Consider the following 19170-nt stretch of genomic DNA (forward strand, 5'->3'; position numbering starts at 1 on the left):
TCATAGTCAATGCCATAAGTCCGACTATATCCTCTTGCCACAAGTCTTGCCTTATATCTCTCCACTTTTCCTTCGCATTTTGTTTTACGTAATAGATCCACTTACAGCCTCACTGTATTCTTTCCTTTAGGGAGATCTCGTTAACTCCCATGTTTTATTTTTCTTCAAGGCCTCTAACTCTTCCATCATAGCATTGCACCATCTCGGGTCCAACCTGGCTGCCTTCCAATCCTTAGGAACAGATACAGTTTGCAGTGAAGCAACAAAAGCCCGAAAAGTGGGTGACAATGCCTCGTAAGAAATATAATTTCCTATGTCATAGTTATCATAACTCAGTCGCTTTGGGGGCCCAACATTTCTTATCCCTTTCCTTATTGCAATTGGCAAGTCTAGGCTATTATTGGACTCAGTCTGAGATTGATTCTCCTCTGCAGAATCTACACTTGTACTTCCTTGATTTTCTGGTCCAATGGGTTGCTCCCCTGCCCTCGGTCTTGTTGCTCCTCCGCTGCATCTACTTGTTCCCTTTGTACTTGTCTTTTGGAGTACACAAGTGGATTCCGCAGCCATCTTTGTGGTGGTACAGGTCTAGGTGGTGTAGGTGTACCGAGAATTGCAGGAATCTCCGCAACAATAGGAAATTGTTGATGTTGTTGTTGGTCACCATCTTGCTGTTCTTGATCAGCACCTTGCCGTTGCTCCCCTCTTGAGCATCACCAAGATGGTCAAGCCCCCGGAACAAGCCACTAAGATCACTCTCACCGTCATAAAATGGTTCGACTCGCGAAACGTAACATCCATGCTTACAAATGTCCTCCTGTCGGTGGGACTCCAACACTTGTAACCCTTCCGTCCGGAGGAATAGCCAATAAAGATACATTTGATAGCCCGATGATCTAGCTTGCCAACAGATGGCCTGTGATCCCTTACAAAACATGTACAGCCAAAGAGTTTGGGTGGTACAACAAAGTTTATTTAGAAGGAGTTGGCAAGGAGACTGCATACCTAGAATCTTTGAAGGCATTCTGTTGATCAAATATGTAGCAGTCATAACTGTCTCACTCCATAAGAATTTTGGAACATTCATGGTAAACATAAGAGATCGAGCCACTTCAAGAATGTGCCTATTCTTCCGCTCGAGCAACTCCATTCGGGGAGGAGTGTCGAGACATGAAGTCTCGGTGCGAGATACCTTGCGAAGATAAGAAAGCAGCAAAAGGTTTGTTGATATATTCAGTACCATTATCGGCTTCGATCACTTGCACTCGAACATTGAATTGGTTTTTCACATAGGCACAAAAACTCGGAAACAAGTGAACACTTCATCTTTGTGACGCATAAGATAGATCCAAGTCATTCTCGGAATAGCAAGTCAATAAAAGTCACAAAGTACTTCATGCCACTTATCGACACAACAGGACACGTCCATACATCGAGTGCACTAACACAAATGGGGATACACTTCTGATCCCTCTACTAACATAAGAGGTTCTCGTATGCTTAGCATATTCGCAGGCATCACAACATAATTTGGTTTTGTCCACTCCATTCATTACATCAGGAAAAACTCGAAACATTTTATCAAACGCCATGTGACCCATTCGACAATGATGAACTAGTGCCATACTCTCCTTTCCTCCAACAATCGCAGCAAGCTACGTAACTAGCATCATGCCCCATCTTGTCACGATCTATGTGCCAAAGACCTCTATGCCCGGTTGCGGTCCCAATCTTCTTGCTGCTCTCCCTTTCCCGAATTAAACACATATATCTATCAACTATTATACGGTAGTCCTGCTGATCAATCAAGGCACTTAGAGATAGCAGATTTACTGGAAAAGCGGGAACATGTAGAACCGATGACAATTTTATGTTGGGTGTACATTGCACCGACCCCTCCCCTTTTATAGATTGTGTCTGTGCCATCCGCTGTTTGGATAGTGCCTCTATGTGTGGGAGGATACTCGAGTATAAGAGTCAAACTCACTAATATTTCCAAGTAACATGTTTGGATGCTCCAGTAATCAAGAATCCAATCTGAATTAGCATTATGAGTGGCTATAGAAACTCTATCAATATTACCTTCATCTTTGTAGACATAGTGAGCAAAGTTCCCAAAGGTTGCTTCATTTTGTCCTTCTTCCTTTGATTGTCCCCGAGAGGTACCGGTAGTTGACTCGAAGCTGCTGCCATATGTGCCTTGGGTGATATAGCGTGCCGCTGTCCTCCACCCCGCCATACCGATATCCATATGGCTGTCCACTACCTTCGCCATAGTGCTGTCCACCACCTCTTCCATGGTGTTGTCCATATGGCTGTCCACTACCTCTCGCCATCACCTCTTCCTCTCGTAGCTTCCTCCGCCATGTGTGTATCCTCCTCTCCCCCTATCGGATGTAGCGAAGGAGGTACACCGATGCTTCAAGTGTCCCTTCTGCCCACAAGTATAGCAGTCTCTCATCTCTTGTCTCTCATTAGTGTAGAAGGTTGGATGAGGGACAGAATCGCTTCCCTTTGTCATATTCAGACGCACTTCCTCTCTGGACATAGCTGCAATGGCTTCTTTGAGAGAAGGGGTAGTGGTTTGATGCAGTAAAGCAGCCCTTCTCCCCTCAAAATCTTGATTAAGACCCTTCAAGAACTTCATGACTCGCCGACGTTCAATCCAGCTTGCAAGCAGACTCACACATTCCCCATGGGAAAGTTCCGGAGGATCAACATGATCTAAATCTCCCCAAAGATGCTGCAACTCAGCCACATATGCCATCACAAGCTTTTGTTTCCTTGTTGCAAGTCATGCACTTTATCCTCAATCTCAGCAATCAACATAATGTTCCCCTTTCCAGAATAAAGATTTGATAGGGTGTCACATACCTCTGAAGCTTTTGTGAGTGCCTCTACAGAAGCAGCAACGTTAGGAACCAAAGAGTTAAGCAACCATGCCACAATCAGAGAATTTATGGCATTCCACTGTTTCCATTCCGGACTGGTCTTGTCTGGTTCTGCAGCTTCACCACTCACACGTTCATCCAGCCCTTTTGAGTTCAAAATCAACAGCGCCCTCCTTGACCACCGGAGATAGTTGGCCACTCCTTCCAACTTGATTTTATTCGCCGGCAGCTCAAGTTTCTGACCGATGATGGTATGGGGAACGATTGCTCCCCCTCCAGCCAGATCCTCCTCCATCTCCTTTGGTAGTGATAAGTTCTGCCAGCTTCTCCCGCAGCCTTGGCCAAATCTCTGTTGTCCCCCATGCTTGACACCAAACTAACCTCTCGTAACCACCAAAGGACTTACCCGCAGGATGCCTCTTCGTCTCCTTACTTGTCACCGCCTTCCCTCCTTGCCGCCGCAGCGAGCCTGCTCCCTTCCTCTTCCTCCCAGCCACCGCAGCAGCCTACTCCCTTCCTCTTCCTCTTCCTCCTAGCTGCCACAGCAGACTAGGCTTCCAGATCGGCAGTCCTTCCCGTCGTTGCCCTCACTGCCCCTTGCTCTGATACCATGTGGACAGAGGTGAGGGCCTAACCTGTGGTAGTAGGCTGCAGGGAGGAACTCTCTCTTCTTAGGGTTACAGAGATAGAAGCACCTTATATAGGTCAGGACTGGGCTGGGCCAAATGGGCCACAACAGAGAACAAGAAGACAGCCCAACAGATACACCAACAGTTGTCTAACAACCATAAACACAAAGATTTATACCGCAAAAAAGATTTAGAACAATAACAGTGAGAGGCACTGACCTCCAGCGGGAGGTATGTTGGACGATCTGGCTCCCCCACAATAAGACATGGAAGATCAGCAGAGTTATCCGGCTTGATAGACCAACGGTCCATGTAGTAATCATAAACAGTTACCTCCACAGTACCGTTGCCCTCTCCTTGCTTTCGTGAGAACCTACAGCAAAGAATGTTTTTTTTCTTAAACAAGAGCACCTGAGGTCACACATCACGATTCAAGAGTAAGGTCTTACTTCTGTTCATAGCATCTTTTTTCAGATAATCCAACAATCTTAAATTCCGCTTTCCTGTGAGTGGTTTTGATCCATAGATTGTTCAGTGCACGCTTGGCCTAATATTATGTCCAGGGTTAGAACATCCAAATAATGTAATCTAATCATAGATTCTCTGAGGGCTATAAAGTTTATGAAGTCACTAGATTTTGACTTACTTTGCCCCAATCAATTCTTTTACAGTCCTTAATATTCTGGTTGAAGAGCAGAAAATCAATCACAGGACCATGTCTCACTACTATCGTTGTGGATAAATCTACACAAATGGAACAATCAATCATTCATAAAGTATGAACCATCAACTTGTAACAAACTAATTTACCAATAATCTCATGAAATTAGGATTCTAGGTTTAAAACATACCAAAGTTGAGCGAAAGCCCATTTTGAGTGGGTCGAAAGCTAGAATGGAAACCCCGACAACCGATCACGCCACTACCCACGTCTATGGAGCCAAATTCGCTATGGAAAAAAGACTCTCGGACTAAGAGACAACCCCTGTATAAGACAAAAACAGCATTGAAGCAGGCTGGGTATAAAAACCTAAGGACAAGTGTCATCAAATGCATTTGGTAAAAGATCGGGAGGTAGTTCGAAAAGTTAACCAACATACTGTCTTGCAGAATGCTGCCTCAGTATGATGTCAAGAACCCGTATAGCTTCCTGCGAGTTCTCAGATTCCTGACCACCACGCAGAACCTGGGCAATGGCACTCATCGGAATCCTTGCCGCAGAGGTGGAGGCTATCTCCACCTTGAATCTTTTGGGATACACTGCTCGTTTCATTCTCTTCTTGTCACTTGGTCCTGGACTGCCATCTCCTCCGGGGCTACGGCTCGTTCCAGTCCTGCAGGTTTATCATCAAGACAAGTCCCAAAAACAGCAATAGATCGATTAGCTCAATGGATTCGAACAGCTCAACTTCATACTTTCCCGATGAAGCGTCGTCGCATAGAACTACGTCAAACACATTGTTCTTAAATGGGAGAGGCCCAACGGTAAAGAGACCCTTCTCGCCATCATAGGCGAATACTTCGTGCGCGAGATGTGAGGCATAGGTCTCGTACAGCTGCTTCATCACCTTTCTGCGCACGCCTTCTCCGAGTTCGCCATCATCGTACTTCAGAGTCACCTGTGCTCAACATGACGAAAATTTCAAAACAAATTGTCAAAAAGTAGGCATCAAAAGTAAACATAGGGTGAGATATGGGGTTGCCGTGGGTACATCATAGTGGTAGAGTATCTGATCTGTTCTGGTGAGAGAGACTTTGAAATGGTTCGTGAGTAGCATTACGGGCCTCCCTTTTGTTGCATGCTGGGTTGGCCTTTTGATGGGAAGCCTCTGAGGCTTGGCCGTCATACTGGAACCACCCTTGCCACCGTCAGACACTGGTGACTTGCTGGGATCGCCCTTGCCACCGTCAGACGCCGGTGGCTTGCTGGGATCTCCCTTGCCACTTTGAGACTCCATCTACAAAGAAGAACACAGCAAACTAATTTGATCAACAAGTATATATTCGGTACGGAATTAACCAGGCATTGTTCCATTCTTTTATCAAGTGCAGCCACTACTTGTGTGCTGTACAAATTAATAAAACAGAATGCAGTTTATGTCGCATGGAAAAATTCTTATACTACATGGTATTTTCCCTCACAAAATGGAATCTGGGGTTCAGTCACAAGTCCAGCTGATTGTAGATCAACCAAAAAGAAGACCGGGGAACCAATAATAATCAGGAAACAATTAAACGAATAACTAGTACAGCGCCACCATACTACAGTGAAAAGTGAAAACCCTCATTTTCTTTTCGAGATGAACAGTGGAAACCCTCGTGCATACGAATCCAAGAATCAACCGTAAGAGCAGCAGACCCTTTGACAAGTTGAATGCGTGATGCGTGAATCTAACTTTGAGAGACAGATCCGTCAGGAAGAAGAACTAATGCAGTATCGATTGAGTTCGCTGCAGGCAAAAACCTCAAAAACCGCCGATGTAGAGACTACCGTGCTACGGATCTGTCCTCGTTTGGAGAAAAACGAAGAGAAATGCACGGTAAAACAACTTCGGAAACTAGTACTAGCTCGGAAGCACGCGAAGATTAAAGAAGAGATACAGTAGAAATCCAAGAGGAAAAATGCAGGGAGGGGATCGATCGAGCTCGTCGTCACCTGGCCGGCGTGGATCGCCGCAGTGCGATCAGGAATCCTGTGGAGAAGATTACCCGGCCGCTTCCCCTCTCCTCCTGGAGCGGGAGATGAAAACCCTCGTCTCTTCGCCTGGCTCTGGCTAGCAAGCTTCACAGCGCCTCAGTGCAAAAACCCCCATTCCCTCTACCTCTTATTTATTGGCAGCCTCCGAGCAAAAACCCCCCTTTGCCTTCCCCAATGTGGACCGACTGACTGACCAGAGTAAGCTTGTCTTGCTGGCTTGTGGGTCCGAAACAGCAGGGTCCCGTGTGTCATCCTGGATAAAAAGACTGAAGAGTGTTCCCGCAAAAAAAAAGGAGACTGGACAGTGTTCCCGCAAAAAAAAAAGGAGACTGGAGAGTGAACGGAAGGGGACACGCGGCAGCGCTTGCGAAGGCAGTCGCCGCCATGTGGACCCGTCAAAGCACAAGTGGTTATGTGATGTTATAGTATTCATTATTACACTTGTCCCGCGAATCCTCTCCTCGATCATAGTTAAGATTTTTTTTGGACTCCCACAAAAGAAAATCTTTGGACGATCAATCATAGAATAATATTGCTCTCCCATGTAGAAGATTTATCAAAATTTGGATGTCGAAGATTTATTAAACTTTAGATGGATCTAGACACTAAATCATGTCTACATGCATCTAAATTTAGACAAATATTTAACGCGTTTCATGGGACGGAGGGGTACTATATAAGGCAGTAATGTTAGCTCCTTGCCACAAAAATAAAGTGGTAAGAACATCTCAACTACCCGACCCAAAAATGTTTGTTTTGGTTGGGTCAGGCCGCGCACACAAATCGATCGCGCCGTCTTTCTTCTCAGCGGCCCGATGCAAATGTTTCTTTTGATAATTTTAATTGATAGAAAACTTAATTCACATAATTAAAAAGGGGGAATTGTAACATCCCAAAAATTTCAAAACAAAACAAATGAATTTCCCTAGTTCCAAATTTTGGAACCAACAAAAACTTTTATTAAATTAAGTTTGATGCATAGTAATCTTGCTTAATTCTTGTGCTATTGCCATGATGACTTGTTAAAGTATTTTGAAATGATCTTAAACCCTAAACCTCACCCCTCTTTTCATCACCCAAGTTAAAATAAAATAAAAGGAAATTAAATAAGAAAAAGGCATATGTGCCTATGGCTATTTTTGTGAAACTTTACCCTAAGCTTTTCTACCTTGTGTAGAGGTTTGGAAAACCTTCATAACCCTTACCTAGTGTTTACCAAACCTAATTCAAGTTGTTTCCAAAGAAAATAAAAAGAAACTAAAAATGCCATAGAGGCATATGAGAGTAAAATAGCAAATTTGTGAATTTAAGGATCTTGACCCTGAGATATGTTGTGAATGGATTGGATAACTCCTATATACCATTTCAACCCTCAACAACACCAATTGGGTCATGCCAAGTAAAATTAAAACTCAAATGCAACATATGCATAGAAACATATGTGACACATAGCCATAATATCCAATTCTTGTTCTATGACTTTAAACCTTACCCAAATGATGTGAAACCACCTCTAAACCTAATCGAATGCTAAATTGACCCTAACCCATGCCCAAGTAAAGCAAGAGGAACAATTTACAAGAATAATGAAATATGACACATCACCTCTTATGTGTTATGGCCATTTTTGCAAATCTTTGAGCTAGACCTTTTGGAATGGGTTCAATGGTTTGAAAATGTTTCTAAACTAATAAGAATCACCTTAGAGTTAAGAAAAGTCATATCAAATGGAGAGAAATCAAATAGGGAGAAAATCCCAATTTCACTCACATACACATAAGGCCAATTTTGCAAATTTTCACCAAAGGCCACCATTGCTTGATCTATTGCTTGGAGAATACTTATATATGATAAACAAACACAAATGCATCAAAGAAACCAGAATCAAATCCAAGAAAATCTCAAAACCAACATACATGTGATAATGGTCAAAATTGAGTTTTATAAAATGTTCACCACTTTACCCCTCTGGTTTTGACTTTTTCTCAACCAAACTTGGTCAACTTTTGCCATGTCATCCAAGACCTTGTCAAGGTGAACAACTTTCATGCTGACCACACATGCTAACTTTGACCAGGTTGACCAGAATGGATTTGACAAGATGTGACTTTGAAACAAAGTGAAGATGACCCCAATTTTGAAAACTTGCAAATCAACACCAAAATGAACACCACCACCACCATTCCATCACATTAATTATATAATTAAGCTCCACCAAAAAGAATTGCAAAATTCCAACATTTTCTACATGCGGCCATTTCATCAAACAGTTTGTGTGCACAATTCTGGAAAGTTGATACATCCTTTTACACATTGGATTTTTGCCTAAACCTACTTTACCATGTGATGATCACCTTCTCCTGCAACCCCTGCACCACGCCATGTCCTTTCCCCGTCGTTTAAAGTGTGGAGAAAAACCTAAACTAAGCTGGTCGTGCACCATGCCGGCCACACATGCACTTGATCGATCCAAGCCTCCCCTCTCTCCTCCACCATGTCTCAGAGCATCCCTGGAGCACAAGGACGCTGCCAATGCACGGACCTAGCTCGCCAAGGCCCGCCATTCGCCAGAACACGCGCGCCCAGTACCTGTTGGAGATATGCCCAAGAGGCAATAATAAAATGGTTACTATAATATCTTTGTGTTTATGATAAATGTTTGCATACCATGCTATAATTGTATTAACCGAAACATTGATACATGTGTGTTATGTAAACAACAAGGAGTCCCTAGTAAGCCTCTTGTATAACTAGCTTGTTGATTAATGGATGATCATGGTTTCGTGATCATGAACATTGGATGTTATTAATAACAAGGTTATGTCATTAGTTGAATGATATAATGGACACACACCCAAATGAGCGTAGTATAAGATCAAGTCATTAAGTTCAATTTGCTATAAGCTTTCAATACATAGTTGCCTTAGTCCTTCGACCATGAGATCATGTAAATCACTTACACCGGAAGGGTACTTTGATTACATCAAACGCCATTGCGTAAATGGGTGGTTATAAAGATGGGATTAAGTATTTGGAAAGTGTGAGTTGAGGCATATGGATCAATAGTGGGATTTGTCCATCCCGATGACGGATAGATATACTCCGGGCCCTCTCGGTGGAATGTCGTCCGAATAGCTTGCAAGCACATGATTGGATCATGAGAGATGACATACCGCGGTACGAGTAAAGAGTACTTAGTCGGTAACGAGGTTGAACAAGGTATGGAGATACCGATGATCAAACCTCGGACAAGTATAATATCGTGTGACAAAAGGAATCGGCATTGTATGTAAATGGTTCAATCGATCACTAAAGTCATCGTTGAATATGTGGGAGCCATTATGGATCTCCAGATCCCGCTGTTGGTTATTGCTCGGAGAGGAGTCTCGACCATGTCTGCATAGTTCGCGAACCGTAGGGTGACGCGCTTAAGGTTCGATGTCGCATAAGTAGATTTGAATATGGTATGGAGACGAAGTTAGTTCGGAGTCTCGGATGGGATCCAGGACATCACGAGGAGGTCCGGAATTGTCCGGAGAATAAGATTCATATATGGGAAGTCAATTTCCGGGGTTCGGGAAAAAGTTCGGTGTTTTGACCGGAGCTTCTAGAAGGTTCTAGAGGGCCACCAGTGGGCCCACCACCCCGGGAGAGGCCACATAGGCACCACATGGCATAGTGGGTCCTGCCCACCATGACATGTGGGCCCAGGCCGGCCCCCCTTAGAGATAAGATCTATCTCTAATTTAAATGGTTTAAATTTAGAGATAAGATCTATCTCATAAAATAAAATGTTTAAATTAGGAGATAAGGGGGAAGACTTGGGGGAGGAGTTGGCCCCTCCCCATGCGCCGGCCAAGGGGGCAGGTGGGCCCTAGGGGAAACCCTAGGCCGACCCCCACCTATATAAAGAGGGGAGGGGGTGGCCGGCCAAGGCCCCCCTGGATCCACAACCCTAGCCGCATCCCTCTCTCTAACTCCACCATACACTGCTCCGGCTTAGGCGAAGCCCTGCAGTTTTCTTCCTCCACCTCCAACACCACGCGGTCGTGCTGCTGGATTTTGGAGGAGATCTACCACACCTCCGCTGCCCGCTGGAACGGGAGAGGAAGGAGCTTCATCGACACCGTACGCGCGACCGAGTACGGAAGTGCTGCCGGATTGCAGCACCGGGGACGATCGTCTACATCAACAACGAGATCAATCTCGTAGGCTTTGGAATCTTCGAGGGTTAGTCTCATCTCCATCTCGTTGCTTCGATCTTGTAGATTAGATCTTGGGTGTTCCATAGATTAGATCTTGGATTTATTCGTCTTTGCGATAGGAAATTTTTTGTTTTCTATGCTACGAACCCCATCAGTACCACGCCACGGCATGCCAGCGCACGCGGTGAGCGCGCCCAGACAACGTCCTGGACGCGCCAGAGCGCACGCTGTGCCGTCACCTCAGTCCTCCCCTGCAGCCCTCCCTCTGCAACAAGCTTCGCCATCATCTCCTCTACCTCCTAGACATCCTCACTAGCCCGCGGAGGAACCGTCGCCGTCGCCATGATCCAAGAACTGCCGCGCCCGTACTGCAAGCACTCGAGCGTCGCAAGCACGCTCTCGTCCTCCCTCTGCTGTCCCTTCACGCGCGTTAGCTCCGCCTAGCCGTCGCCTACACGACGCGCATCCTAGCTTGCCCCTTCGCAGCCCGTAGCGCCATTGTCATCGTCGACCTCTCGCCGCACCCACGGCACCCCTTCATCCGCTATAAATAGAGGAGCTGCGAGCTCCATTTCTTCACACCATCTGCTCCCCTCTCATCCCTGCCTCTTCTCCACCCATCAATTCGACACCACCTCGCCGGAGCAGCTCCAATTGCAAGCTCATCTCCGCCGGAGCCCGCAGACCATCGCCATCGACTGGAGCGTCTCCAAGCTCCGTCGCTGTACCAGGAGCTTCTACACCCTCGCCAACGTCGCCTCGTACCTCTCCCTCGATCGCCGGCGGCCTGAAACGCTCTTCGACCCCCTACCTCCGCCGCCAGTACACCCTCCTCTCGCCGGAGAAGAAGATCACCCTCAGCCGTGCGATCGTCTTCTAATCTGACGGCCGACGTTGCCGTGTACCGCTTCGGTGAAGTAAAGCCACCGACGTGTGGGACCCCATGTCGGCAGGCCCGAATCGTTATCGGGCTGCTTCTCTGTTTAAACCATTTCGGCCCATCTGCTTTTCCCGCGCAGCCCAACAATTCAAACATTGTGTTAATTTGATTCAGCAAATTTCAAATACTGGTGCCCCTTAAAATTTGAATAACTTTCAAACTACTGCACCAAATTTAGCAAACTACATATCTCTGGAAAGCCCATGAAATTACCTACATTTTGCCACTGGTCTCAACCTCATATCTCGTGTAGATTTTTAATAGCAAAAATAACAAAACAGAGACTTTTCAGTATTCAAATAAATCTTAAAAATCAACCAATTTGAATTTTGAAGTGAATCCAATTGCAATAATTCACATTTCACCAACTCTAATTTACTATGTAAAAATATGATATAGGTTCTGTATATGATCATGGGCTAGAAGCAAAATATTGGCTATGTAGTCAATACTAGTCCATTTAAACTATATCAAAATTTTAGGAATTTAAATCTATGAGGTGTAGCACCTCATTTAAATCATTGTCTCAAGTATTATGAAGTAATGTGATGACCTCTACTGCTTAGGTTCATAATTACTCACTTGTGAAATTTAAACCAAAATAGTATTTAATATTGCAATGGTTATTTAAATCACATGAGATGATGAATCTCATTTAAATTATTTTTCTCAAATGATAAGTGTGAAGTGTTGACCTTGGTCAACATGTGATCATCCCTTGTTATTTGAGAAGATTAAATCTTAAGAAGATTCAATGAGAGGAAATTATTTCTCCAAAGCACTACATAGAAACCCTAATTCCAATTTCAATGAGAGGAAATTATTTCTCCAAAGCACTACATAGAAACCCTAATTCCAATTTCAATGAGAGGAAATTATTCTCCTAATATTAAATAAGGAAACCCTAGCATAATTTGGGAATAAATGTTAAATAGTGATGCTAGATCATTTGTGTGAGCCAATAAGGCTAATTAAGATTACTTAAGTGTGGTTTGGTGATTGTATCCTCGTATTCGTTTATAGACGCTAGTACCGGAGACTATCAAGAGGAAGAGGTCTTGTACCAAGAGGAAGAGCAAGAGAACTTTGATCACATCACCAATCAAGGCAAGCTATTACCAATGCAACTAGACTAATGCAAAGCTCTACAAGAGCAAGGCACCATTACTTTTATTTTATGCTTAATGCTCCTATCCCAAGTTTTTACTTTACAAGCTTTACTAAATTTTGTTTATCAAAGTACTTTTTGATTCCTGATTCACTTAGTTTAGTTATGGAGTAGTGCAAGTGTATCAAACTTAGCCTAGAGCAATCCAAGTTACTTAGCACCCATCATAACTAGTTGCTAGTGCTAAAGATTAAAATTGACTACTATAGATGGGAACTTGGGAAAACCAAGGACTTTGAAAACCTTGGAATGATGAGTCATTCTATTGAAGGATTTTTGAAGGTGAATATGACTTGTGAATGACTTGGGGAATTTTACCAAAACCGATGGTTGGGTTCGGATGCGATACCATTCCAATTTTACAAGTACCCCCACAATACCTGAATCTGGGTAAGGCTTAGCTGGAAATTTATGTGTCTTAGTATGGGTTCCCTCTAAAACAAGTGTCATCGGGGTTATGCCGGAGGCTGCCTACAACAAAAGGAATGATGTGAAATGACGTGAAATGAGGTGAATGTCCGGCCCAAGCCTCGTGCGGTTCCCGAGGCTGACTGTCTGTCTTCACTGGGAGGCCAAGATCATGGGGAGAGGTGCCTATACTAGGGTATGTAAATGAAAGGTTAGGATTGGTAGTTCGCGTACTGCGTACGATAAATCAGGGCCAGTTACCCGTGACGAACTATTGCAATTGTTGTGGCACAAGTGTACAACCTCTGCAGAGTGTAAACCTATTCGAATAGCCGCGTCCGCGGTCATGGACAGTTGGAAAGTCCATACTGTTCCGTCATCAGAACTTTTCTAAAAATATGAAGGGTGACTTGTGATTTGAATTGAAAGGTGACTTTGACTTTGAATCACAACTGAGTTGTGGGATTGACACTAATGTTCCCCCCTGAGTTTAGCAAATGAAGAAGTTTTTGATTATTAAAGTGCTTATGAAATAAAACTGGCTTTCTGCAAATGAAACTAGAGCTTAGAACCCCTTTACTATAGTTGATAGTATTTACCTTAGTACTAGTTTGCGAGTACTTTAAATTACTCATGGCTGTGTCCCTGGCTATTCAAATGGCCAGACTATGAAGACGAGTACCAGAACCCGGAAGAAGGACAGCAGGACGTCTACGACAACTAGGATCACTCCTGACATCAACAGTTGCATGTGGAACAAATGGACTACTACTACGCTATTTCGCTTCTGCTATGTGTTATGTAATTGATCAATAGAACTTTTATTATTGTAATGAGACTGGATCATGTGATCCTTTATTTGTAAGACGATTATGGGTTGTAATGAATGATGTGTTGTGATATCAATCTATTATGTATCGCAAAAACAATATTCCTGGGATTGCGAGGAATGACATAATAGGCATCTGGACTTAAAAATCCGGGTGTTGACAAGTTGGTATCAGAGCCATTGTTTGACCTTAGGAGACCCTAGTTAGAATGGACGTCTGAAAAACTTAGTTTCAAAAACCAATGAAGTGAATATTTGTGAAAAACTTGATCTTACTCTTATCCTTGAGATCTTTTTCAAAAATGAGAAAATCTATACTCTACTTTCTTTGCAAGCCTACCTAAAATTTTGCACACTTGACTACTTAACTTACTTATCCTAATTGCTCACAGATGGAGTACCAATGGGAGTTCTATCAGCTTGGTCCCGGAGGCGACCTAAGGTTCGAAAAGGATTTGCAGCAACTAGTGGAATATCTAGGACACCCATATCCCGAGTTCTTCGGAATACCCCTCAACAACCACTCCGGAGAACCACCTCGGTGGGAAGTTTCTACTGATCTACGAAGAAAGCTTGGAGCCCCGGTATGCGAAACCATATGGTTTTCTGTAACGGGAAACACTTGGAAGGAAGGACTAGTCAGAGCTATGCGAGAAGCAATTTCCCGTCTGTGTGGACAAAATGAGAACAAGATCAAGAACACTCGCTTCATCTACTACCCAAGACATGACTCCATGGGAAGATCGATGACCATTCCACCACACACGGAGATGAACCCCTATGTAGCACACCAGGACTTCAGGCGGTACAAAACCCGCAGGGATTTGGACAATGTCCTCGCCTCTCGCCAAGCACATTACCCGTAAAGACGAAGAATCCACCCTGAAGAGTAGTATCATTTAAAGCACTTTCGTATGTGTGAGTTGTATCAGGATCCCCTTGTATCGTAGAGCGATGAATGGTTCTTCAAACCAACGGTGTGTTAGCTTTGTAATATGTGATGTTTGGAATGAATGAAAAAGTGTTGTTGGTTTTTACCCCCGCAACACTACTCAAGTTTTCAATTTATGAACTTTTTAAAACTTTAACAAAACAAACCCTAGAAATTTCCCTCTTATCTTATCCTCTACCTCAATGTTCGGATGGCCCCACCAGCCCGCAACGCCACCCAGGATGCCATGATGCAACCGCCGCAAACGATGATGGCGGACCGAGAAGCCGAAAGAGCTGAACGCCAAGCAAACCTTGCCGCACTGCAACAGATAGCTCAGAACAATCAAGGCCACGGAAACCACGATCACCCTGGATCGAAACCGAAGAATTTTCAGAACACCAACCCACCCATGTTCAGCAAGACCGAAGAGCCACTTGACGCCGATGACCGACTCCGGACAATGGAGAACAACCTCGAAGTTGCGGGAGTTGAAGCCGCAGAAAAAGTACTGTTCGCCACCCACTACCTGTCAGGACCTGCCAGAGCCTGGTGGACAAGTGCCCGTGAAATGAATGCGGGACAAATGATGACCTGGGAAGACTTCAAGCTGAAGTTTAGCAAATATCTTGTGCCCCAAGGACTAATCAAGAAAATGAGAGACGAGCTCCGCGAACTCAAACAAGGAAGGATGTCCGTGGTGGAATACCGCGACAGGTTTCTCACTCGTCAAGGTACGCCCGGATGAGACCGATACCAATGAGAAGAGGAAGGAAAGATTTCTGAACGGACTGCACAACGAGATGCAAACGGTGTTAGTGAACATTCCGTTCGCTGACTTAGAAGCCCTGGTAGACTCAGCCATACAGATGGAAGGAAAGCTGCATCAGAGCCAACGAGAACCGCAAGCGCAGAATGATGAACCGAGTGGACCCCACCATACCCGGAAGTACCGCAACAACTCCTCTGGAGGATTCACCCCAAGACACAACAAGCCCCCTGCTCAGAGTTATCGCCCCAACTACACCAACAACAACGGAGGACCCCCGAAGCCCAGAGGTAACAACAACAACAGCCACAACAACAACAACAACAACAACAAGAACAACAACCACAACAGCAACAGCAACAATGGGAACAACAACAACACCAACACTGGCCCGAGGACTGGAAGCAATGCCATCCCCGTCACCCCGAATGACAAGTCAACTGTGAACTGCTATGAATGTGGAGTTGTGGGCCACTACTCCAATGAGTGTCCCAAGAAGCTTGCCAAGATTGCCGCCAACACCGCTGCACCTGCCCAGCACAACGGCGCGCTTCGCCGGTAGAAGGAACCAGAACAACAACAACGGTCGTTTCTACCACATGATCGCTAATGAAGCTCAGGAAGCACCCCAGACCATGCCAAGTATGTCTTCCTGTTAATCAAAATGCTCAATCTCTCTTAGGAACCTAACTTTTCTTAAAATCTCGGGACGAGATTTGTTTAAGGGGGAAGGGTTTGTAACATCCCAAAAATTTCAAAACAAAACAAATGAATTTCCCTAGTTCCAAATTTTGGAACCAACAAAAACTTTTATTAAATTAAGTTTGATGCATAGTAATCTTGCTTAATTCTTGTGCTATTGCCATGATGACTTGTTAAAGTATTTTGAAATGATCTTAAACCCTAAACCTCACCCCTCTTTTCATCACCCAAGTTAAAATAAAATAAAAGGAAATTAAATAAGAAAAAGGCATATGTGCCTATGGCTATTTTTGTGAAACTTTACCCTAAGCTTTTCTACCTTGTGTAGAGGTTTGGAAAACCTTCATAACCCTTACCTAGTGTTTACCAAACCTAATTCAAGTTGTTTCCAAAGAAAATAAAAGAAACTAAAAATGCCATAGAGGCATATGAGAGTAAAATAGCAAATTTGTGAATTTAAGGATCTTGACCCTAAGATATGTTGTGAATGGATTGGATCACTCCTATATACCATTTCAACCCTCAACAACACCAATTGGGTCAAGCCAAGTAAAATTAAAACTCAAATGCAACATATGCATAGAAACATATGTGACACATAGCCATAATACCCAATTCTTGTTCTATGACTTTAAACCTTACCCAAATGATGTGAAACCACCTCTAAACCTAATCTAATGCTAAATTGACCCTAACCCATGCCCAAGTAAAGCAAGAGGAACAATTTACAAGAATAATGAAATATGACACATCACCTCTTATGTGTTATGGCCATTTTTGCAAATCTTTGAGCTAGACCTTTTGGAATGGGTTCAATGGTTTGGAAATGTTTCTAAACTAATAAGAATCACCTTAGAGTCAAGAAAAGTCAAATCAAATGGAGAGAAATCAAATAGGGAGAAAATCCCAATTTCACTCACATACACATAAGGCCAATTTTGCAAATTTTCACCAAAGGCCACCATTGCTTGATCTATTGCTTGGAGAATACTTATATATGATAAACAAACACAAATGCATCAAAGAAACCAGAATCAAATCCAAGAAAATCTCAAAACCAACATACATGTGATAATGGTCAAAATTGAGTTTTATAAAATGTTCACCACTTTACCCCTCTAGTTTTGACTTTTCCTCAACCAAACTTGGTCAACTTTTGCCATGTCATCCAAGACCTTGTCAAGGTGAACAACTTTCATGTTGACCACACATGCTAACTTTGACCAGGTTGACCAGAATGGATTTGACAAGATGTGACTTTGAAACAAAGTGAAGATGACCCCAATTTTAAAAACTTGCAAATCAACACCAAAATGAACACCACCACCACCATTCCATCACATTAATTATATAATGAAGCTCCACCAAAAAGAATTGCAAAATTCCAACATTTTCTTCATGCGGCCATTTCATCAAACACATTGTGTGCACAATTCTGGAAAGTTGATACATCCTTTTACACATTGGATTTTTGCCTAAACCTACTTTACCATGTGATGATCACCTTCTCCTGCAACCCCTGCACCACGCCATGTCCTTGCCCCGTCGTTTAAAGTGTGGAGAAAAACCTAAACTAAGATGGCCGTGCACCATGCCGGCCACCCATGCACTTGATCGATCCAAGCCTTCCCTCTCTCCTCCACCATGTTTCAGAGCATCCCTGGAGCACAAGGACGCTGCCAATGCACGGACCTAGCTCGCCAAGGCCCGCCATTGGCCAGAACACGCGCGCCCAGTACCACGCCACGGCATGCCAGCGCACGCGGTGAGCGCGCCCAGACAACGTCCTGGACGCGCCAGAGCGCACGCTGTGTCGTCGCCTCAGTGCTCCCCTGCAGCCCTCCCTCTGCAACAAGCTTCGCCATCATCTCCTCTACCTCCTAGACATCCTCACTAGCCCGCGGAGGAACCGTCGCCGTCGCCATGATCCAAGAACTGCCGCGCCCGTACTGCAAGCACTCGAGCGTCGCAAGCACGCTCTCGTCCTCCCTCTGCTGTCCCTTCACGCGCGTTAGCTCCGCCTAGCCGTCGCCTACACGACGCGCATCCTAGCTTGCCCCTTCGCAGCCCGCAGCGCCATTGTCGTCGTCGACCTCTCGCCGCACCCACGGCACCCCTTCATCCGCTATAAATAGAGGAGCCTGCGAGCTCCATTTCTTCACACCATCTGCTCCCCTCTCATCCCTGCCTCTTCTCCACCCATCAATTCGACACCACCTCGCCGGAGCAGCTCCAATTGCAAGCTCATCTCCGCCGGAGCCCGCGGACCATCGCCATCGGCCGGAGCGTCTCCAAGCTCCGCCGGTGTACCAGGAGCTTCTACACCCTCGCCAACGTCGCCTCGTACCTCTCCCTCGATCGCCGGCGGCCTGAAACGCTCTCCGACCCCCTACCTCCGCCGCCAGTACACCCTCCTCTCGCCGGAGAAGAAGATCACCCTCAGCCGTGCGATCGTCTTCTAATCTGACGGTCGACGTTGCCAGGTACCTGTTGCGGTCAGAAACCCACCGGCGAGCAGCGACGGGCAACACGGTAGAGCCGGGAGGCCCCCAGGATCGCGGCCGGCCCCGGGTCCCTCCGAGCGACGGCCCGCAAAGACTCGGCACGCACGTCCGATGCTGGTGCAAGGGCGTGCCACCATATCTATACCTGATCAGGAAGGTGATGGATGTGCCTCGCTTAGTTTCCTGCATGGCATACACGTAAACATTAAATACGAGCCTCGATCGGCTCTTAGGTTGTCCTGTGAATCGGCTCAAGGAGCCGATCCACCCATGATCCGTACGAGGTGTACGATCAGATGGTGGTCCTGCTTGATCGGAATAAAGTTAAAACGACCTACTACGATTTGGGGTTTTCACCACATAATCGGAACATCCTACTCGTGATTGAGCCTGGCGGCCACGCACGGTGATCGTAAACCAACCCTAGACAAGGCCTAAAAACCAACATGAAGTTGATCCCCGGAACATCCTGTCTAGGGCTAGTGATGCGTGTAGT

General features: G+C 45.0%; 1 protein-coding gene across 1 annotated transcript in view; it reads right to left on the bottom strand.

Annotated features, from left to right (window-relative positions):
* LOC124663772 (protein argonaute 4A-like) overlaps positions 1 to 19170 on the bottom strand; it is a 43699-nt gene that overhangs the window by 4613 nt on the left and 19916 nt on the right. The window contains exons 4-10 of the mRNA XM_047201436.1: positions 5233 to 5478; positions 4937 to 5139; positions 4621 to 4854; positions 4372 to 4505; positions 4167 to 4264; positions 3970 to 4067; positions 3740 to 3893 (exon numbers count right to left, since the gene is read on the bottom strand). Of these exons, the coding sequence (XP_047057392.1) occupies positions 3740 to 3893; positions 3970 to 4067; positions 4167 to 4264; positions 4372 to 4505; positions 4621 to 4854; positions 4937 to 5139; positions 5233 to 5478 (1167 nt within the window). The remainder of the gene's footprint in view (positions 1 to 3739; positions 3894 to 3969; positions 4068 to 4166; positions 4265 to 4371; positions 4506 to 4620; positions 4855 to 4936; positions 5140 to 5232; positions 5479 to 19170) is intronic.

Source organism: Lolium rigidum, chromosome 6 (genome assembly GCF_022539505.1).
Source record: "Lolium rigidum isolate FL_2022 chromosome 6, APGP_CSIRO_Lrig_0.1, whole genome shotgun sequence".
Lineage (NCBI taxonomy): Eukaryota > Viridiplantae > Streptophyta > Magnoliopsida > Poales > Poaceae > Lolium > Lolium rigidum.